This window comes from Lithobates pipiens, unplaced genomic scaffold, assembly GCF_037356315.1.
Source record: "Lithobates pipiens isolate NorthernLeopardFrog02 unplaced genomic scaffold, aLitPip1_a1.2 Scaffold_18, whole genome shotgun sequence".
Classification (NCBI taxonomy): Eukaryota; Metazoa; Chordata; class Amphibia; order Anura; family Ranidae; genus Lithobates; species Lithobates pipiens.
In genome coordinates, this window is record NW_027507758.1 from 460,453,174 (window position 1) to 460,474,052 (window position 20,879).

Below are 20,879 nucleotides of genomic sequence, written 5' to 3' on the forward strand. Positions count from 1 at the left end.
GCTAAGGACGTGAGCTACACAAGGCACATGGGTCAGTTGTCCCTGTCGGAGAGCGGAGAGGAGGTTGGTGCCATTGTCGCAAACCACCATTCCTGGCTTAAGCTGGCGTGGCGTCAACCACCTCTCGGCCTGCCCCTGCAGAGCTGACAAAGCATCCGCCCCAGTGTGGCTCCTGTCCCCCAAACAAACCAGCGCAAGCACGGCATGGCATCGTTTTGCCTGCGTACTTGCGTAGCCCCTGGAACGCCTACGGAGCACCGCTGGTTCTGAGGACAGAGCACTGGAAGAGGCCATGGAGGAAGAAGAAGAGGAGGGGGTGGAGGAGAGAGGTGTGTCACAACCAATAGTAGCATTTTGGAGGCGCGATGGCGGAACAACCTCCAACACTACTGCACCTTGTCCTGCATCCTTCCCAGCTGCCAGAAGAGTGACCCCATGGGCCGTGAAAGACAGGTAACGTCCCTGTCCATGCCTGCTGGACCACGAGTCAGCGGTAATATGCACCTTACCGCTGACCGCCCTGTCCAGCGAGGCAAGGACATTGCCTTCCACATGCCGGTAGAGAGCCGGAATTGCCTTCCGTGAGAAAAAGTGGCGTTTGGGGACCTGCCACTGAGGAACCGCACATTGTACAAACTCACGGAAGGGGGCCGAGTCTACCAACTGAAAAGGCAGCAGTTGAAGTGCTAGCAATTTAGCCAAGCTAGCATTCAACCGCTGGGCATGTGGATGGCTGGGAGTGAACTTCTTTCGCCGGTCCAGCAGCTGGGGCAGGGACATTTGCCTGCTATAATCGGACGTGGGTGTACTGCTAGCAGAGTGCCCGGAAAGCACTTGGCTGTGACATACCTAATTCTACACCTTCATTCCTCTCAGAGCAGGTTTCAGAGAGGACTGAAGGTCTAGTGGGGTTGGAGATGCCAGCTGATGAGGAGCAAGGAGAGGTCCGCTTTGTTCTTTGGTGTGGGTCTTTGAGGTACGCTTGCCAACGAGCTGCATGGCAGGTCAACATATGTCTGGTCAAGCATGTGGTGCCCAAGCGGCTGATGTTTTGGCCACGCAAGATACGCTTGAGACATATGTTGCAAATAGCAGCGGTGCGATCTGATGCACTCATCTCAAAAAAGGCCCACACCAAAGAACTTTTAGAATAACGCGCAGAGGCAGCGCCCTGCACAGGCGGAGCTCTGCGGTGTGATTCAGTCGGTGCGCTGCCCCTAAGCTGGCCCCTGGAGGGCATCCTGCCTCATTGGACATGTGCCTCCTCCTCCTCTCTCCTACCAGGCACCCACGTGGAGTCAGTGCCCTCATCATCCCCTCCCTCTTCATCGCTGTAGCAAACCTGGCAGTATGCTGCAGCTTGTGGAACATGACTGCCAGATTGCTGTCCTTTTTGAGCATCCCCTCTCTCTGCATTCACGCTACTGCCCTCCTCTAGCTGAGTGTCATCATAAGAGCCTACAAAACACTGGGCATCCTCCTGGAAAATGTACCCAACACTGTGCTCAAAGAGTTCAGGATACTCCTCAGGAGGACGTGGTGGGTCTAGGGAAGGAGTCACTGATGATGACATTGAGAGGAGTGAAGAAGACGATGCGTTGGCAGCTGCTTTGCTAGTACCCTGAGACTGGGTGAGAGAGGATGAGGAGGATGAAGAGGGCTTGGTCATCCACTCTACCAAGTCGTTGGCATGTTGCGGCTCAACATGTCCAGCTGCCGAAAAGAAGGACAAGCGTGTCCCATGGCCACGTGCTGATGACGATGCACCGCGTCCAGGACCAGCACTGTTCTCTAGACACAGAGCCTGCTTGCCCTCTTTGATCAGCTCGCGCCTGTCTGCCTCTCTTTGCTGGCCTTCCAGACATGGTAATGGCCTGAAGGGAGTTGGGTAAAACAGCAATTGGGTAGTGTATATTGTGCTGGAGGCACACAACACCCACTAACTCCTGCAGATGCCTTTATTATAGAACACCAGCAATAAAGGGTAAATACAGATGTATACTGTGCTGTGCTGGAGGCACACACAACTTCCAATAACTCCTGCAGATGGCAGATGGCTCAAATAGAGAAGAGCTATGTAGGTGGATATAGCGGTGTGTACTGGGTACAGAGCATGCAGACAGCACGCACAAGCTCCTAACACTTACTGCAAGCTCTATTATAAAAGATAGATATATCGCTAGCTATATAGGCGAGGTGAATATAGCGGTGTATACTGCAGTCAGGGCACGCAGACAACCACTACAGAAGAGCAATATCGAAAAATCGGCCGATAACGATCGGTGTATACTGTGTTGAAGGTACACCGAACACCCACTAACTGCTTCAGACACCAACACACTACACAAGGCCGCTGCGCTGGCGGCCTTATATAGTGTGGGGCGTGTACTACACAGCCTGAGCTATGATTGGCCACAGGCATCCTGCCTGTGGCCAATCATGGCTCTCCTCGCTGCCGGCGCTGTGATTGGCCAAGCATGCGGGGTCACAGTGCATGCTTGGCCAATCATGAGCCAGCAATGCACTGCGCCATCGCAGTGCATTGTGGGCCGTGAGCGCCACACGAATTTGGCGCGAACGGCCCATAACGTTCGGAATTCGCCGAACGGGCTAACAGCCGATGTTCGAGTCGAACGTATGTTCGACTCGAACACGAAGCTCATCCCTACTGGCTACCAGAGAATTGGATAAAGGGGATTGGGCCTAAACTCCAGTATGCACCTCTGACCTGACCTTCAGCCCTCAGATTTGGACTTCCTTTCCCAGCATTCCTGTTCTGCTGCTGAACACTGAGACAATTATTTCCAGGATTAAGGAGCAATTGGAGAGCGCCAACTGGTCTCTGCTTCTCCTGACCCATGGGAACCCCTCCTCTGGTGCTCCCCTTTCTCTGCTTTTTGTCTGCTGGCCCTGGAAGAGCCAAGCCTGGAAGTAGAGCGGCCCATTTGTCATCTATACTTAGTCGTTCCTTTGCTTCTGGCAGGCCTGCCAAAAGGACACCTTCTGCTAGAGCCACTGGAGCAAACATCACTACGTGTAACACTCCATGTCCCTCCATGTCCCTAGTCTACTTGCAGCCACCTGGGATATTCCCATTACAAGCAAAGCCATGACTGCTGCACCCTTCAGCATATGGCATAGCATGCGACTCACTCTATAAGCTCAGAGCACTATCAAACAGACCTGCCATTTCCTCTGCTTGCACTGGTCCTTTGATTGCCACCCCTGAAGTTGCTGGCACTGCTCTGCTCCCAGCAGGGTGGAAACTTGAGACCAGGCAACCTTTCAAAGTGATCCTTACTTTCTCTATCACTGCCTCCCCAAACAGTCCAACCTCAGCAGTTCAGCTAGGATTGCCAGTACACTTGCAACAAGACGCTACAGTAATTAACCCATAGTGTGGATCTAATTCTGCTTCATTCTTTGCATTAGGCTTTGCAAGGATTTTAGTAGCACTTCCAACTTTGAATCTTCCAATTTACAGTGCCCCCATCCTCAACTACATCTCCCTCACCGCCAGCAGCATCAACAGTGAATCTGCCAGCTTCTTCTGCATCTGGATGCCACGGGCTTTTGACAGTTTCCTGGGAAAAATCAGATGATGCTGCTGAACCTTTAACTGACTGCTCTCTTCTCCCTCTGTCCACATCCTCCAAGTTTACCCCCTGCATTGGTTTGGATAATCTGTGACACCTTCATATAGTGGGTGTCATCTTTACTGATGTGGTCATAGTGTGGGTCGGAAATTGTCCCACATTTAGTTAAGGTTTATCAGATCCCAGAGTTAAGCCTGGAACATTTAAAAAGGAAATTGAATTCCCAAGTTTCCAAATTTGTTTGCAGGATTTGTTGTGCATCATAGGTATCTGGGAGGCGACAACATTGGTCTTGATATTTTCAACCTTCAAATCAGCAATTCAAGAAGGAAAAACTATGGTTTAAACTATGGTTTAAATGCTGCCTGTCCTGTCTTTACTAGTGTTACATATGTAGCAGGTGCCGCTTAGCCCACCCACAGCCCCACACCCCTCACTGACTACTGCCAGGAATGACACAGGCTCTCACAAGGGAAAACATTTGGAAACACCAGGACTCTGCAACCAAACTGAGCAATCAGATGACGGGCTTTAGTCAGGCAGGTGACCAAGAACCCAATGGTAACTGGAGAGAGCTCCAGCCTTTCTCTGTGGAGAGAGGAGAACCTTCCAGAAGAACCACCATCTCTACAGCACTCAAATCAGTCCTGTATTGGACATGTGCAGTACGTTTAGTTCGAAATTGAAATTCTGAAGAATTTTCGTTCTACGGGAAATTTGGACGTAACCGAAATCGAAATAACAAAAAAAAATTCAGACGAAATTTGAAATGTCTTTGAATACTTTTGTAATACAAATAGTTTTCAAATTCGAATTCAAAAAGTTTGGGACTATGCTTCTCAGTAACCAAGCAATATACTTCATTAGGTCATTGATGTCACTTAGAGCAGGGATTCTTGACAAAACTCTGCATCTTAAAGCGGGAGTCCGCCGTTTTTTTTTTTTTTTTAAAGCCAGCAGCTACAAATACTGCAGCTGCTGACTTTTAAAATAGTGACACTTACCCGCCCAGCGCGCCCGCGATGTCAGCACCCGAAGCCGATCTCTCGATCATCTCTCAGGTGCTGCTGCCGCCATCTTGGGTATGGGAATCTTCATTTGGCTTCATTTCCCGGTTCCCTACTGCGCATGCGCAATAAGGATGGTCCCCGCTGTCTCTGGGATCCATGTGTTTCCCAGCAGGCACGGGGGACTTTCGGAAAGGGGCGTAGATTCTGCAGAAAGGGGCGTACCTTCTGCAGAATCTACACCGGAAGTGGGTGCAGATACCTGTACTGTACAGGTACCTGCACCCCCCTCCCCCCTGAAAGGTGCCAATTGTGGCGCCGGAGGGGGGGAGGATTCCAATGAGCGGAAGGTCCACTTTATTGTGGACCTCCGCTTTAAAACTGAGATCCTGAGATGACCAGGAGTACAGGGATTCCACAAGGTTTCCTGTTTGTTAGGAAAATGTGAATGTCTGGCTACATATATCTAAAGATGGCCATAAAAAGACTGAGGTGTGCACATTGCTGCTCCTGTGTGCACATTAACCTACTGCAAGTCTGCAGCCGTGTGTTGAGGACCGGAATCGCTCCAGGCAGATCCAGTAGTGAGCTGACATCTGCACAGTGGGACTCCTGTTCCCACATCCTTGGCACTGGTGAGAAGACACTGCTGCCATTAACCTGTTGCTGCTAAAAGACTGAGCACATAGGGACTGGCTAACTAATAGCATTATTTACTGCTTGCAGAATTTATTGGGACTGTACTCATGTGCACCACTATACTGGTCTCAATGCTAACCGACTTGAGAACTAGGGCTGAAGACTGATCAATGGGATAGCTGTTTCACAAGAACGTTGCCTATTGTTCATAGTAAGATTTCTATGGGGGCATTCATATATGCTTGCTCCCGAGCGGGCTCTGTGTGTCCATTGACAAAGCCGGTTCAGCCCTTTCCCTGCTCTCCTCACAGGCTGTGATTGACTCAAGCAGGAGTCAATGGAGGCACTCTAATACAGGAGGTATATTCTGGCTAGATCACCAATGAAAACAGAGGGGGAAAAGCCTAAAAAAAGAAACGAATGCAGCCAAAGGTAAGACAAGGGCAGAAGATGGAAAATGTAAAGTTGAAAAAAATGACTGAATGTCCACTTTTATGTTGGCTTGTTTGTTTTGCAGTGCTTTTACTGCTTGATCATAAAGCCTCATGCACACTAGAGGTTATATGGCAATATGGTAACATAATACGTGTCCAGGGTTATGTTGATTTACCAATGGTCATATTTAGCACAGTTGACACTACATATACAGGCTGGTAGTTGATGTGTTTCAGCTGCACCAATAAAGCACCACTTCAATCTGTGTGTTTCTATCTCAGATTCTCTTGTGATATTGCTGTGTATGTGGCTCTCATATAATGCATTTATTGTAACATTACCTTGTATGTAGTGGAAATTGGTTGTACGGTTTCAGACATGTGGCTTGACAAGTCATCAAGGTCCAACACACCACCAATGCTCTGCACCAGTTCCACAATGGCTTGTGCAATCTTTCCTTCATAGAATCCTTTCTTGCCCAGTTTTGATAAGGCCTGCAAGTACATAAAAGGGCATTTAACCAGGTTTGCATACATTCAATCTATGGCAAAGGCGGCAATTATAGCCCTTACAGAGTAGGGAAGAGTTAAATCTTCTGCCAGTTGTGTCATTCTGTGCTCTTTTTTAATCAAAAAGGTTTTTATTGAACATTGGAAACTGCTGCGATATATCCATTGTACACAAACTGTCAGATTACACTCCACAAATATACAGCAAAGGAATGCCTAAGTAGCACTACAACATTGAATTTCTAGGGTCAACGCATATAAAAAGGTCACTTTTATGGACATTGTAAAATTCTGGACATCACTAGCTCCCTGGGGCTCAGACCGGGAGTATCCAACCATTTGGACCATATTCTTTCAAACCTGCCCGGGCTTCTCCTGTGCGGAGATATATATATATATATATATATAGTAATATTTGGGGGTTATTTTAGCTTAAAGGTAGAGCTTACCAGTGAGCTGGATCCACACCAGATGTCGTTTAAGGGCTCGTAGGCCCACTTTTATTAAAGAAAGAAAAGTCAGATAACAAAATAGTTGCCCACACAGGGGTTTCAGCTTTCCACAGCAGTAATGTATGTAGAACCAAAAATACCAAGCCACCTGGCTCTCTTTAGCAGCACTGCTGCTCAGACTTCTGCTGCAGCCCTCTTGGCTCTTTAACAGAGTTCCCGTACACCCAGTACCTCAGCACTCTTTAACAGCTTCTCTTTCAGCCCACAAGCTTGGACCCTCTGTCTGCTCTGACAGACCGACCTGTGCAGACATGCACACTTCTTCTCCCTTACATGCCTGGACTCCTCGGGAGGGTGGAGCCCAGAACCATGGTGTTGGCTTTGTTTTAAGCCCAAGACCCACCTGTGCAATCATGCAGCCAGACTTCTGGCTGTTCCCAAAACCCGGTCCCAGGATTGGAGATTCCGTACTACCACATATCCCCCCCCTTTGTTTCGACCCCGAGGGCGGAACACCCAAGTTACTTTTGGCACCTCTGTGCCAGATACCATTTACAGAAGTACCCTCCTGTCCAACCTCGCTTCTCCTAACGGGGAACTCCACCCAATGCCTCCTTTGGTGTCTCCCTCTAAGCCTTACTGTCACTCTGCTATGAGCTTTGATGCGACCTTCCCAACTTTTCTTCCGAATGAATTTCCATAAGCACTTCCTCTCCTGAAATCTAAATGGGTTCCCGTTGGTCTTTCTACCAACCCTTCTGCCTCCACGCTTCAGTTTCCCAGGTTTCCCCAAAACTCTCTCAGCAGCACTGTTCTGAGACTGTAGGGGGCCCATTTCTATAGTGTTTAGAACGGAAACCCACCTCTTATTTCTGGTACCTGACGCAGCAGTCACTAACTGATTACCAGGTTTACCTGTACCTTTGGACACCACATTATCATGTACCATTAACACATTATTTGGTTCATCATTGACAGACATATTCAAACCAACATTAGACCTCTCAATGTTGCACATGTCACCAATGCCTTTTTTTTCAAAATTTGCTAGGGCAGAGTCTGCAGAGGGCACACATACTGGAGGGCCGCCATCACCCACAGGAACCTCACAGGACGCCACCTCCCCTGGGTTCACCCACTCTGCAGGCAGCTGTCCTATCACTTGACCCGTTCTGATGCCATCTGTATTTTTATCCACCGGAACAGGCAAGCTCTCGTCTGATCCACATACAATTTTTACCACGCTCCTTGCCCATTCCCCTGTCCCGGGGACCTTATTAGGTTTGTCACCTAAACCAAGCACTGGACTGGGGACCCCAGTCTCTTTAACCACCTTTGTTTGAGCCCTGGTCAGGATCTCTGCTGCTTTCAGGTTCACACTTGGCCCTTCCATCTCATGTGGTTTTTCTACCGGTGCAGTAAACGCGCCCTTAATCGATAACTGACCAGCACCACCCTGAACCATAGCAGCAGAAATGCTTCCCATCTGGCTGTTAGGAGGTGAATCCACAGACATTTTAGGCTTATTTACAACTTCTCCAAAGTCTGTCTCAAATATTTCTTCTGCACGTAGTCCAGCAGCATACATAGCAGCAACTTTTAACAAAATTAGCAAATTTAGGAATAAACCATTCCTGTCCCGTTTTACTTTGCTCTGTACAGCCTGCCATACAGTGCTCCACCTAGTGGTACTGCGCAGTACCAGCCCATCAGACTGTGGAGGAGACACACTAGTATAGATTGGCTGTACATCCCAAAGTTCAAGCATCTCTTTTAATGCTTTGGTAAATAACCAGGCCCTTGACTCCAGACCTAAGTCCTTCCTGGGGATTTTCATGACACTGGGGATGCAGAGAGACTCACTTGCTGAGACTTGAAAAGTTGCGACGGTTAACGGAACCTCCTCCCGGCTGGAGGTAAACACAGCCTGGTGCTCCACCAGAGCGCTGCCAATTGCTGGACTCATACCCAACTTCTCAGGCTCAGCATCAGTGAACTGCTCCAGAACATTACCAGTGACGTCACGTTGACACTCCATGTCAACCTCAGTTTTGTGGGTCACGGACAATGTCTCTGCTGTGCCCTTATTTGGTTCATCCTGCTCACCAGGGTTAATCCCTGCAGCAGCCACCGCGCCCTCAGGTACAAGCTGTTCTGCAGCCCCTCCTGCTGGCCCAGCAGAAACCGTGTCCACCTTATCTTTGTGCATAAAAGCCTTATCTATCAGGGAGATAAGATTTTTGCTCCAACTATCCCAATCTGTTGTATGTGCGCTCCCTTCATCGGTACTCCTCAGCACCGATCCATCTGCCCAGGGAGACACATAAGAACAGACTGGCTTAGTTGCAGACTCATTACACCAGTCATTGTAAATCATGTCAGACTGTGGTAGCACAGGTTGCAATACACCATATTCACCACCTTGCTCAGCTTGCATTTCATAAGCCTCACACACCTTTGCATTTTTCACAGGTTGTGTTAATCCACCATTTACCTGCACATTTTTAGTACTAGCAGCTTGCACTAACACATTACCATTACACATTACAGTTCCATTCTGTCCCACCAGAGTGACATCGCAGTTGTCTAGGGCAACCTCTGACTCCAATACATGAAGTTCCCTGGAGATTCCTGTGGACAACTGTGCTGTCTTACCACCAGTTGCTACAGGCAACCGCCCATTTTTGATAACCCCAGGTTCTTTCAGAGCAAAAGTTTTCCCAACAGCATTAAACTTTTCATTAACAGTAACACTTATAGCATTTTTCACATTTGTAGGCTGTCCTAGCCCATGGTCAACTTGAGCCTGATAGTCATTAGACACAACACTTTTAGACATCAACACAGGTTCTATGTGGATTTTAACCCTTGCATTCCCACTATATAGGGAAAAGTCATTCTCAAGTGCACATTCAGTGGCCCCACTAACTGGGGTCACTCTCACATCATCATGGACAGTCTTGTAACCAGTCCTTTTATACATGAAATCAGCAGTTCCAGCCATCATTTCATTAAAGACAGTCTTACCCACCGCAGTAGTTGGGGTCACCATCTTCATTTGAGTACGTCGTCTTATGCACCAGTCCTCTGCTGCACTTTTACTGGCCAACTCCTCCTGGTGGCCATGGGATGAAACCACAGCAGGCATCTCCCACCGTTTAGCACCCCCTGCAGGCACAACAGGAAACTTCTTGTTGCTAGGGGTGACTGCAAACATATTTTCACCGGAATCTGGGCCTACAGACAAAACTTTCTCAGCAACATTATCTCCAGCCGTATTCCACAACCTAGGGCAAGAAAACATGCCATGCCCCAGCTGGCCACATTCCAGGCATGGTACTGGACGATTTTTTCCAAAAGCGATTCTCTCCTGGCGATTCCCAGCTGGCCGGAATGCACAGGCCTCTTTGTGGGGACGCTGAACCAAACCTCTACTGCAGCTCCTTTCAGGCATAAATTTCACTCCGGTTGCCATGGGAGACCGCACTCTCCCAGCAGAACTTTGCTGGCTCTCTCCAACATAATAAACTGGCTCCTCCTTAAGCCACTTTCCACGATCCTTATTAGACATAGCCCATGGTACAGAGACAGCCCGATTGGCTTCCTTTGCGTTGCTATGGGCAACCACTCTCATCCTAAGCCTTTGATCAGCCTCTCTCCTTGCATATCGCATGGGCTTCTCTCTGCTGGATCCCATCTCATGCTGTGACACATTCACATCTTTCACAATAGCTGTTGTTTTAACTGCAGCAGCTTTGCCAGGGGCAACAACCGCCCTCTTCCAGTTATGGACATCCAGCGGCTTTTCCCTTGCACTGAGGGTTGGCTTCCTTTCCTCTGTAGCTTGGTCCAGTGCTGCTAAATGCCGCTTGCACCAATCCACTGCAGATTCAAATGCTGGTGGACTCTCCATAACAGCAGTCACCTGTGCACTCATTGCACCAGTGTTGCTAGGGACAACCCCAGCCATTTTTCTCCTTGATAAACTCTGATCAGGTATGTATGGGGCTCGTTCAGGCGGTAACAACCCCTCCAACCACAGAGCTCTGTCTCTCATTTCAGCAAACCTGGCTTCTTTTAAGAGCTTTGACCGCCCCATACTTAGAGACTCCAGAACAACTTTAAACAGTCCAGGAAAATGAAAGGGTCTCTTTTAAAGCAAGTTGCTTTTCTCTTAATGCAAGCTTTCCTCACCTGCACATTGCACACACTGATTGTGCTGTCTCATGCACACAAACACAGTTCATAGCAAGAGAAAAAATAAATAAAAAATTTGACTTTTCATTCACAGGTACACCACCTGCAACACGCAATGCCTTTTGCCTGGCTGCACTTCCACACACAGCCAATAGTTCCTGACTTGAACTTACTGTGGAGCAAGGACCCGGATTCCACCATCTAATGCCCGCATTCGAACACCACTTGTAATATTTGGGGGTTATTTTAGCTTAAAGGTAGAGCTTACCAGTGAGCTGGATCCACACCAGATGTCGTTTAAGGGCTCGTAGGCCCACTTTTATTAAAGAAAGAAAAGTCAGATAACAAAATAGTTGCCCACACAGGGGTTTCAGCTTTCCACAGCAGTAATGTATGTAGAACCAAAAATACCAAGCCACCTGGCTCTCTTTAGCAGCACTGCTGCTCAGACTTCTGCTGCAGCCCTCTTGGCTCTTTAACAGAGTTCCCGTACACCCAGTACCTCAGCACTCTTTAACAGCTTCTCTTTCAGCCCACAAGCTTGGACCCTCTGTCTGCTCTGACAGACCGACCTGTGCAGACATGCACACTTCTTCTCCCTTACATGCCTGGACTCCTCGGGAGGGTGGAGCCCAGAACCATGGTGTTGGCTTTGTTTTAAGCCCAAGACCCACCTGTGCAATCATGCAGCCAGACTTCTGGCTGTTCCCAAAACCCGGTCCCAGGATTGGAGATTCCGTACTACCACAATATTATATATATATATATATATATATATATATATATATATATATATATATATATATATATATACACACATATACATACATATACATATATACACACACACACACACACACACACACACACATATACATATACACACACACACACTTTTCCATAATGAGAGTATTCCCCATGTGGGCTATCCAGGTGGCTGTGTTGGGTGGCAAAGTTGACTTCCATCCCATCAGTATCATCTTCCTGGGCTGAAATAGTGCTCTAGAGACTGATTCTGGTCCATTCTGTACTCTTTGGGCAATTAATTTCCTGAATGGTCACCAGGGTGGGCAGAGAGGAAGAAGCACCTGACAGAAGTTCTAAGTTTTCCATAGTCTATCCAAAACTACAAAGAGACCTGCTTAGAGTAAGGCCCCATTTAAATCTTTCCAGTTGACTACATTTCATTACCCTACATTATGTCACATTTACAAGCATTGCATTAAGGCCTGCCAATATAACACAAGAGATCAGAAAATGCACAATTTTTACGATGTTACACAACACACAGTACATTTTACAATGATGTACTATAATGCAGGTGTGTCAATGTACATTCAAAATTGATTGAATCGCAACTTGATATGTGCATGGTGACCCACTGAAAATTATGGTAATGCAGGCACTACCAAAGCATATGGCTGTGAAGCCAATGTTAAGGTTGCCATACACAGCTTGAATTTTGGCCAGTTCAGGACGAATACACCTGTTGGCGCCACTGGGCTTCATAAAATGGACTTTTATTAAAGGAAGCAAGTGAAAAATTGTCGGCCAAACAGCTATTGCACCCAATCAGATGCAGCCACTGTTCCTGTATTCTGACAATTGAAGATATTGGCAGTCAGAATACAATAGCTGGTAGGGGCTAAACAGTGTGGATGGAGAAGTTTGTCGTGCTATGCATGTGTAGCACTGGCTCCTGATGTGCAGGCGCTATTGATTTTTCAAAGTTAATTTTCCTGAAATCAGTGTTGGATTTTGGGGCTAATTTTCAAAATGTATGGTTTCAGTACCAGTCTAGCTGGGTTGCACTGGGTTCTCCTTGACCGCAGGTGTCACTGTCACCACCGGCAAGGTTGAGAACAGTCTAGCTGGGTGTATTGAATGCCACTGTTCTTTCAGAACCAGCCCAGTGGGAGTGTTCTCCTGCTGTGCATTCTGGGAGGTGGTATTTAAGGTGCTGACATCACATGCTTCGGGGGGTTCTGTTCTGCTATGTGGAGAGAATATTTTCTGTCTGTTTGGTTTTGGTCCTCCTGACCAGCCCCCTTGGCCCTCCTGGCCTGGGGTGCGGAACCATGCAGTTCAAGTCTCGGGGCTGGCTAGCCCGAGGCAGCGCAACTGCAGGGACAGGCCTGAATGGACTTCGGGCCTATTGATCCAAAGCTGGTCCAGTACCGCCTCATCCAAGGGAGAGGCCCAGTAACTGGAGAAACCCCAGGGGAGGACTCTTCAGGAGAAGGCCGTGCACAAGCCTGGCTTCTCTGAAGGAGCCTGAAGGCTTAGATAAAGGACACTACATGGATCGACACTCATACGGTATCGCTGGATCGGCTGAGAGATAATGGTACCGTGCGATAGCTCTTTGAATTTGTCTGTCCCTCAGTAACGCTCAAGTCTGTGGCAGAGACTTTTCCTCAAATATTCTACACTCAAGTCTGTGGCAAAGACTTTGCTTAAAGTGGAAGTAAACCCTTCTATCGTTTTCAGTCAAGGAAGCTGCCATCTTGGCCTCTAATGATTCTTCAACTGCCATAATGCTGCACATGTGATCAGTTATGAAACCAGCCATTGGATGGCTTAAAAGTTTGGTTGAGAGCACAACCAATGTGAAAGTTAGCATTTCCGGCATGCCGGGAATGTAAGTGTTTTTTGAAACAGGGTTTACTCCCGCTTTAACACCCTACCAGCTGCTAGGCCTAGTGAGAGGAGGATTATCCGGGGGTTGTAAAATCCAGCTGTGAAACAGTCACTATTCTCTAGATTTTTCCTACAAGAGACTGTCCATTTTTGCAGTCTAAAGTACCTGAGCTTAATCCTAACCCTCTACCCTTGTCTAAAGACTGTTTCTGGTTCAAATAAATAACCCAAAAGAAGATTCAGTGTCAGTTTCCACATTTCTTTGGACCATCTTCCACGGGAACCCCTTTACGGAGAAGAAGAGGTCAAGAAGGTAATGGTAAACCCAATAAAACCAGCAGCTCCTTCGAGGGTCAGTGCTACACATGTATGGACAGCATTAGGTTTCAAACTCTAATTTGAAGAACGCGACATCCTAAACATATATGTCAGAGAATTGTAATACATTAGTAAGGTGGATTTAACAGTTACATCTATCAGCAGAATCTTGATACCGATAACATTTATGACTTGTACTGGAGTTTGTTGTAAAAAGTGATGAAAGAGGTGTTTCCTGCCCTATAAACTATATTGTGACCTATATTATCAGTTACAAATTGTGGGTGAGGATTTCAGTGTTGAGTGCAAGATAAGGCTTACCTACATTTGATTATCAATAATGCACAGTGTGTGGGATCAAGGTAGGCTGATAAGAAGTTCTTCTCAGCATGGTACGCTTGTCTTGAGACTAATGAGTCACTCAATGAGACTGCTGATCAGTGCTCATAACAATGCAAGCTACAGAGTGAATAATATTAACTTTTCATAGCACAAAGGTGAGTAATGGGTATGTGCGTAACATGACTGTCCAGTAATAGCTCTATTTTTATGTAGATGAAATGCATTACACATTCACTATAATTTTAAATATTCATGAAATTCGATATTGTACTAATGTATTGATGTGATATTATATAGGGCTTTAAAGCACACTTTCACTTTTACAGTCAAATTCAAGAAACCCCCCCCCATTATATAGGTTTTATGTGTTCCCACTCACACAACATACCCAAGTGCATTAACATACAATGTACCACCGAAGCCTTGAGTTTTTTAGCCCTTTGTTGGGATTAGGGTTTCCACCTTTTCTTCAAGCCAAACCCGAACACTTTAGCAGCGCACGGCATGGCACCCCAACCGCAGTGCAATTTTGCCACAATTGTCACCCGTCAAATCGTGGCAAAATCACGTAAACAGAATTGTGGGATGCCTATCAACCAAAAGAAGTTTTGCTTTTCGACTGGGGTGCCATTGTCCCCATTCCCTCCTACTACAAATCTTTCCCTACCAGCACAAATCCTCCCCCCCATACCCCCATGGCAGGGGGGCAATTACAGAGGAGTCAAAATATAAGGGAGAGAGGCGACAGGCAGCTGCTGGTGCGGAAGTTTTGAATAAAATAAATGCTTAAAAAGAATCCACTCATTCTCCATGTCAGAGTTGTACAAGTCTACTGTCCCATTCTCCCCTCTGATCCACGCTGTTCATCACTGAATCACTGGAGGAAACAGTGCCACAGGAAACTCATGTTAACGGTCAGCCTCTGATGATGGAGGCGTGGTTAAGCCTCTGGAATGCTCCGATTGGACACAGCATCCCATGCTAACAGCTCACTGCAGTCTCCCCACAGCTCTGTATCCTTGGCTTCCTCCAGAGATTCAGTGATAGCAGTGTAAAATCGGAGGGGAGAATGGGACAGCCGACTTCACAGCTTGACATGGAGAGTGAGTGGATTGTTTTTAAGTATTTATTTTATTAAAAACTTCCGCAGCAGCAGCTGCCTGACGCCTCTCTCCCCCTTATGTTTTGATTGCTCTGTAACTGCTATACCCCCCCCCCCCTGTGTGCTGGTGGATGATAAAAGGAGGCCCCAAGGTACACCCCTGTCAGCTGGAAATGGTGTCTGGGTGTGAGGCAGAGGGAAACTCTGGCACAGCCTCCTAAACCCATACTGTCCAGGTCAAAACTGGACATGTGGCAACCCTAGTTGGGATAGACAGTGTAGTATAAAATAATGAGATCTGCCAGCACAGTACAGACAGGGTAAAAGCCCAAGTGTAGCTACAATTATCAACAGAAAAATAAGCACTATGGACATAACTTAACCCCCTCCCCCCACCTACCACCTTCATATGATACAAGAGGGGTAATATAATTAAGGGGCTGTCACAGGCTATCAAGACAGTCCTACTACGCCCACCCTTTCCGCTCGGCTGCTCCATTCATAAAAGCTGTACTACAGCTTCGGAGAATGAAACAGGATCTTAGAATGTAAGACGACAATGATTACTCTGGTCCCTCCATTCAGAGATACTATATAGATGTAGTACAGCTGTTATGAATGATGGAGGTGATATGGGGGGGGGGGGGGGGGGGTGGGGAGGTACAAAACACCACACTATATAGTACTTACCTGCCCTGTGCATTGGTTTTGCACAGAGTAGCCCCAAATCTCCTGTTCTTGGGTCCCCTGTCAGCGCTCCTCTTCGAATGCGCCCATAGCAAGTCAAATTGTAAGGGGGGGGGGGGGGACTCATGCATACTTGCTCCTGAACCCAGCTCTGTGTCCATGCTTGTGTGCATTATCGCTGCTGTAGCCGCTAGAGATAATCACTGCCTTCTCCCAGCGTGGACAGCTTCCCCAGTTCCCCTGCCAGGAGAAGACAATGGCCTGGCAGGAGGCATTCCCGCAATAACAGTCTATGTTGATGGGGGGAATCAAGCCAATTTCTTTCTTGTAATCCACAGTTGCAGGGAAGAAATGTGTTCCATGTGTAGCAGATGACATTTTGGGCAAAATGTCATTCACGTGTAAATTTAGTTTTTTACCTCAGAACAGTAGTGGGGTTCTGAGGGTTAATTATATAGGTTAACTTTGACATCAGTTTGGCTGGGCTGTGTTAGAGTTCTGCTTGGTCATGTGTACAGCGAGTTGCACATGACAAGCCACAACCAGGCCTGGTTGGACGTTTTGGGTATCAGCTTCCTCTGAACCAATCAGTGGGTGTGCCGCCGAGGAGTCTGGGGAAGGGTACTTAAGATGTTGGAGTCACGTGTTGAGTAGCAGTTAGTGAGGCCCGAGTGGTCTGTTCTCGTTTCCTGGATCAGGGTAGCCCCACGAGGGGTTCCGGTCACGGGGTGTTCGACACCCTACAACATGCTTCTGTTGGTTAGCCCCAATAGACCCACCTGGTCTGGGGTAGAGATCCATCTGTTCCCAAGTCTCGGAACCGGCCGGTCTGAGGCGCAGTAACTGAGGGAGGATTCAAGGTGTCCGGGTGTGCTCTCGGCTTGGATGGGCACCACAGCTCCTGAAAGTGACCGGGGGAGGACTCTTTGGAGGAGGGCCGACAAGTAGCAACCTGAGAAGTGCCTGGTTACTGAGTTGGGAAGGACATTACAAATCCACGCTTTTTCCAGTACTATCAAGGAGACAGAGAACGTTCCAGGTACTGAGAAAAAAGGTTCCTGTTCACTTTCAGTTACAACTTGTTCAAGGTCAGATTTTACAAGTTCTGAAACAAAGTGCTGACTGCCATAATCTCTGGCTAGGGATTTGTTCAGCCTTGAAGCGCCCAGCTGTGAGTGGCTACTCTCTGGGTGGTAGTATAGACTTTGTTATGTCTGCAGTTCAAGGTGCCCGAGTTATTCACCCTTGCCCTCTGTTCCCATACGGGACTGTTGTTGGATGTTACGCCTGCAAAATAAAACCTTTCAAAAAAGGACTTTATTGGTGTCAGCATCCAAGTTGTTGGGTATCAACCCTGGGAACCCCTAGACATGGAAGAACAAGCCAAGCAGAGATAACCGGTAAGCCCAATAAGTCAAGGCCGCCCTACAAAGGGTTATGGCCGCTACACATGTATGGCCAGGCTTAGTTCTATTAACCTCTGCTGCACTGGAAGATTATGGCAGAGGGAGTGGGGGCAGAGATGGAGAACTTCAACTGAAAGAGGAATCAACACAAGGGACACATCCTACTGGCTGTAAGTTATGTCACGTCCCTTGTGCTTATTTTTTTGTTTCTCATTTTAGCTCCACTTTATTTATGCTAAACAAAACTCTCCGTCCCTCTACTTGACATTACAAAGAAGGGGAAAACTAGGTAGGATTTTTAAGCAGATAAAAAAGGTAAGCAGCAGTAGGTTCCATTGACCCCAATTTAGGATAATGGAGGTAAACTTTAAAAAAATTCACAACAGTCACTGATCTTAAAGGGCTTACTATCAAAAATCCTACTGTGCTTATACAAGTGAACACACCCCTACCCACGATCGGACTTTTTGACAACAAACATGCAAATTAGCTGTTTTGGGGCAACATCCAACCGTGTGTACGCTCCATCGGACAAACTTTTTCGGTTTTCATCTGACTTTTGCTGGCTGTGCGAACGGACAAACTTTCTGGCAACAAAAGTCCGATGGAGCAAAGTCTGATCGTGTGTACAGAAAACCATAGGACTTTTGTACAAAGTACAAACACGCATGCTCAGAACCAACGCAAAAAGATCAGACAATACACAAGTTGACCAAAGGTGGCATTAAAGACCAGAAAAACCACGTGATTTGGTGAAAGTTGGCTGAAAAAGTCCAGTCGTGTGTATGCAATACAAGTTCTCTGCCAAAGCCCTTTGTACAAACTTTCCTGTGGATTTTTGTACAAAGTCCGATCATGTGTGTGAGGCTTTACACACACCAAGACCAAATGCCAAAAGAGAATGTTTTTAGGTGGTGAAAAGAAAAAGCATACAAACATTATGGAGGTAATAAAATTGGTAGAACAAAACTCATAACTTTAGCTCTACAAAGCAAAAAACACTTTCCCCCTGCATCACCCATAGTATTTTTTTCAAGATGGTTGTTTAGTTGCCTATATCTATATACAAGCCTAGATTTACAGGACCCCCATGCCTCTTATTGCCCTCAGTAAGACCTCTGTTCTTTGTTGTCACACAGTTTAACAGTGTTACATAGGTGTGTCCTGTATATATGATGAAATTAGTATGTGATCATATTTCCCCCAAAGATATAAATACACCACCCCCCATAGAAGTGATCTTTCTGCTGAGGGGGTAATGAGTGGCCTCACCTGTTACAGACATGCAAACATTTCCTCTATGCTCACCCTTTCTGCTCCCTTTATTCATAGAAGCTGTACTGTCAGTGCCCTCAATGAATTGCAATCTATAAATGGAATTATCAGACCTTTCATTCATTCACCCATCCTCCATTCATACAGTGCTTTTCATTTCATGGGAACTAGAATAAAGCTTCTATGAATGGAGCAGGGGGGTGGAAAGGTCAGGTATAGCCAGCAATTTTGATGAATGCATGTGTAGCAAGGTCCCAGGCCTCCTTTAGTCTAATTAGAACCTCCAGAGCCAAAGATAGCTGGCATCCTTCTGTATATGGCAGGTTGCAAGGCATAGTGAGTGTAATGTAAGGTAGATTCATGGGCGCCAGACACTGCATGTTTACGAATGCCGTCTCCTATGGCAACAGTCTAACAGTTTCTAACCCAAAGTGTAACCGTTCCTTCACTTCCACTACAATCACTTCTTGTAGTTCTTCAGCCCACTCAGCTCCCAGTCTCTCACTATATTAAATGATTCACTGCCACTGAATCCCTTAAGCTCCTACAATCTTCACTGTAATATCTTCCTCAAGTGTCACCCCCGCTTCTCTGCTAGGTCCCTAGCTTGGCACTCCAGATACTTCTCAAGCTTCACCCCACTGGACTGCTCGGTCCCTGCCTCGACACACAAGGCTGCTCTGCGAGTGTCATCGCCACTGGCTGGGTCCCTGGCTTGATACCTAATGAAGTTTCCCAATTCTTCACCCTCCCTGGTTGGTGAGAATTCTGCTCCGGTACTTGCTTCAGCTACTCACTGTGGTCTTTGGTAATAAGGTGGTTGGTCCCTTAGTGGCAACAGCTTCTCCGCTACCTCCGACCATGACAGGTTCTCCAGCTGGCAGAACCATCAATTCTAATTGACTGCAAGCCGCAATCCCAAACCTGCGCTGCTTTCTTGCTTCTGGATAGGCCCTCAGACAGCCAGATTTCCTTGGGATAGGCCCAAACTCCGGCCTAGCAGCCCAGGCAATACAACACACATCCAGACAGTCATCCAGGTGGCACAGAACAGAGATCACCTGACTCCACTTAAATATATAGGCTCTCCCAGCAATCTAAAAGATTTAAGAAAACCCCTGCCCATTGGCTGAGACACCCCATATACCCATAATCTGACCTTGCGGTGCCTTGTCTTATCTAATGTCACCAAGTGCCCGACCATTTGTACGCTCCAGACAATTGTTGTCAGATTTTCCTGACAAATATTGGGTTGCAGGCTTTAAGATTTTCCGGACAAATGTCTGTTGTCGGATTTTCCGATCGTGTGTATACAAGTCCATCAGACAAAAAAGTCCAAAGTACAGTGTCGAAGTGGTCGGTCTTGTAAACTAGCGTTCGTATCGGAGAATTAACATTCATCATGCTGCAAATTATGAAATGTTGATGGAGTTCTGCCAAATGTATTTTAAAAGGCTTTTATTTTGTAGTGATAAAGAATATTATGCTTTGCCCCGTAGTGTTTAACCCCTTCCCTGCCAGTGTCATTTACACAGTCATCAGTGCATTTTTAAGTGACAACGGTCCCAAAATAGTGTCAAAAGTGTCCAATGTGTTTGTTGCAATGTCGGAGTCACAATAAAAAATAAAAAAAAAAAAAAATAGAAAACAGATCGCCACCATTACTAAATAAAAATGCCATAAATCTTACCCCTCCCCCCCTATTTTGTAGACACTAACTTTTGTGCAAACCAATCAATATATGTTTATTTTCATATTACATTTATTAATTACCAAAAATATGTAGAAGAATACATAATCGGCCTAAAATGAGGAAAAATATTTGTTATATTTATGGGATATTATAGCATATAAAAATAAATATTGCTTTTTCAAAATTGTCGCTTTTTTTGTTTATAACAAAATAAAAAAAACACAGAGATGATAAAATACCACCAAAAGAAAGCTCTATTTGTGTGTGGGGGTGTAATGTTGCACAACCTTGAAATTGTCAGTTAAAGCAAAGCAGTGCCAAAACACAAAAAGTGCTCTGGCCAGGAAGGGGGTAAAGCCTTCCGGGGCTGAAGTGGTTAAGATCAAAAGATACAACCATGTCGGTGTCCCTTGTTAATTTTACATTGTATTTTTTTAATGCAACTGCCTACATCCAAACTGTCATTTGAAGTAAAACATATAGCCAAGTATTCTCCATATTTTTTTATTGAGCATTAAATAAAAAAACTAAAAATTAGACATGCTATCTGCCAATAGAACTTAACCAATAAGTGCATTCTA

At 46.4% G+C, this 20,879-nt stretch overlaps 1 protein-coding gene across 2 annotated transcripts in view; it reads right to left on the reverse strand.

Annotated features, from left to right (window-relative positions):
- The window catches only part of LOC143988589 (glutathione hydrolase-like YwrD proenzyme), a 143,032-nt gene that overhangs the window by 65,885 nt on the left and 56,268 nt on the right, over positions 1-20,879 (reverse strand). For both annotated transcript variants that reach the window (XM_077488269.1, XM_077488268.1), the window contains exon 6: positions 6,019-6,171. In XM_077488269.1, the coding sequence (XP_077344395.1) occupies positions 6,019-6,171 (153 nt within the window). The remainder of the gene's footprint in view (positions 1-6,018; positions 6,172-20,879) is intronic.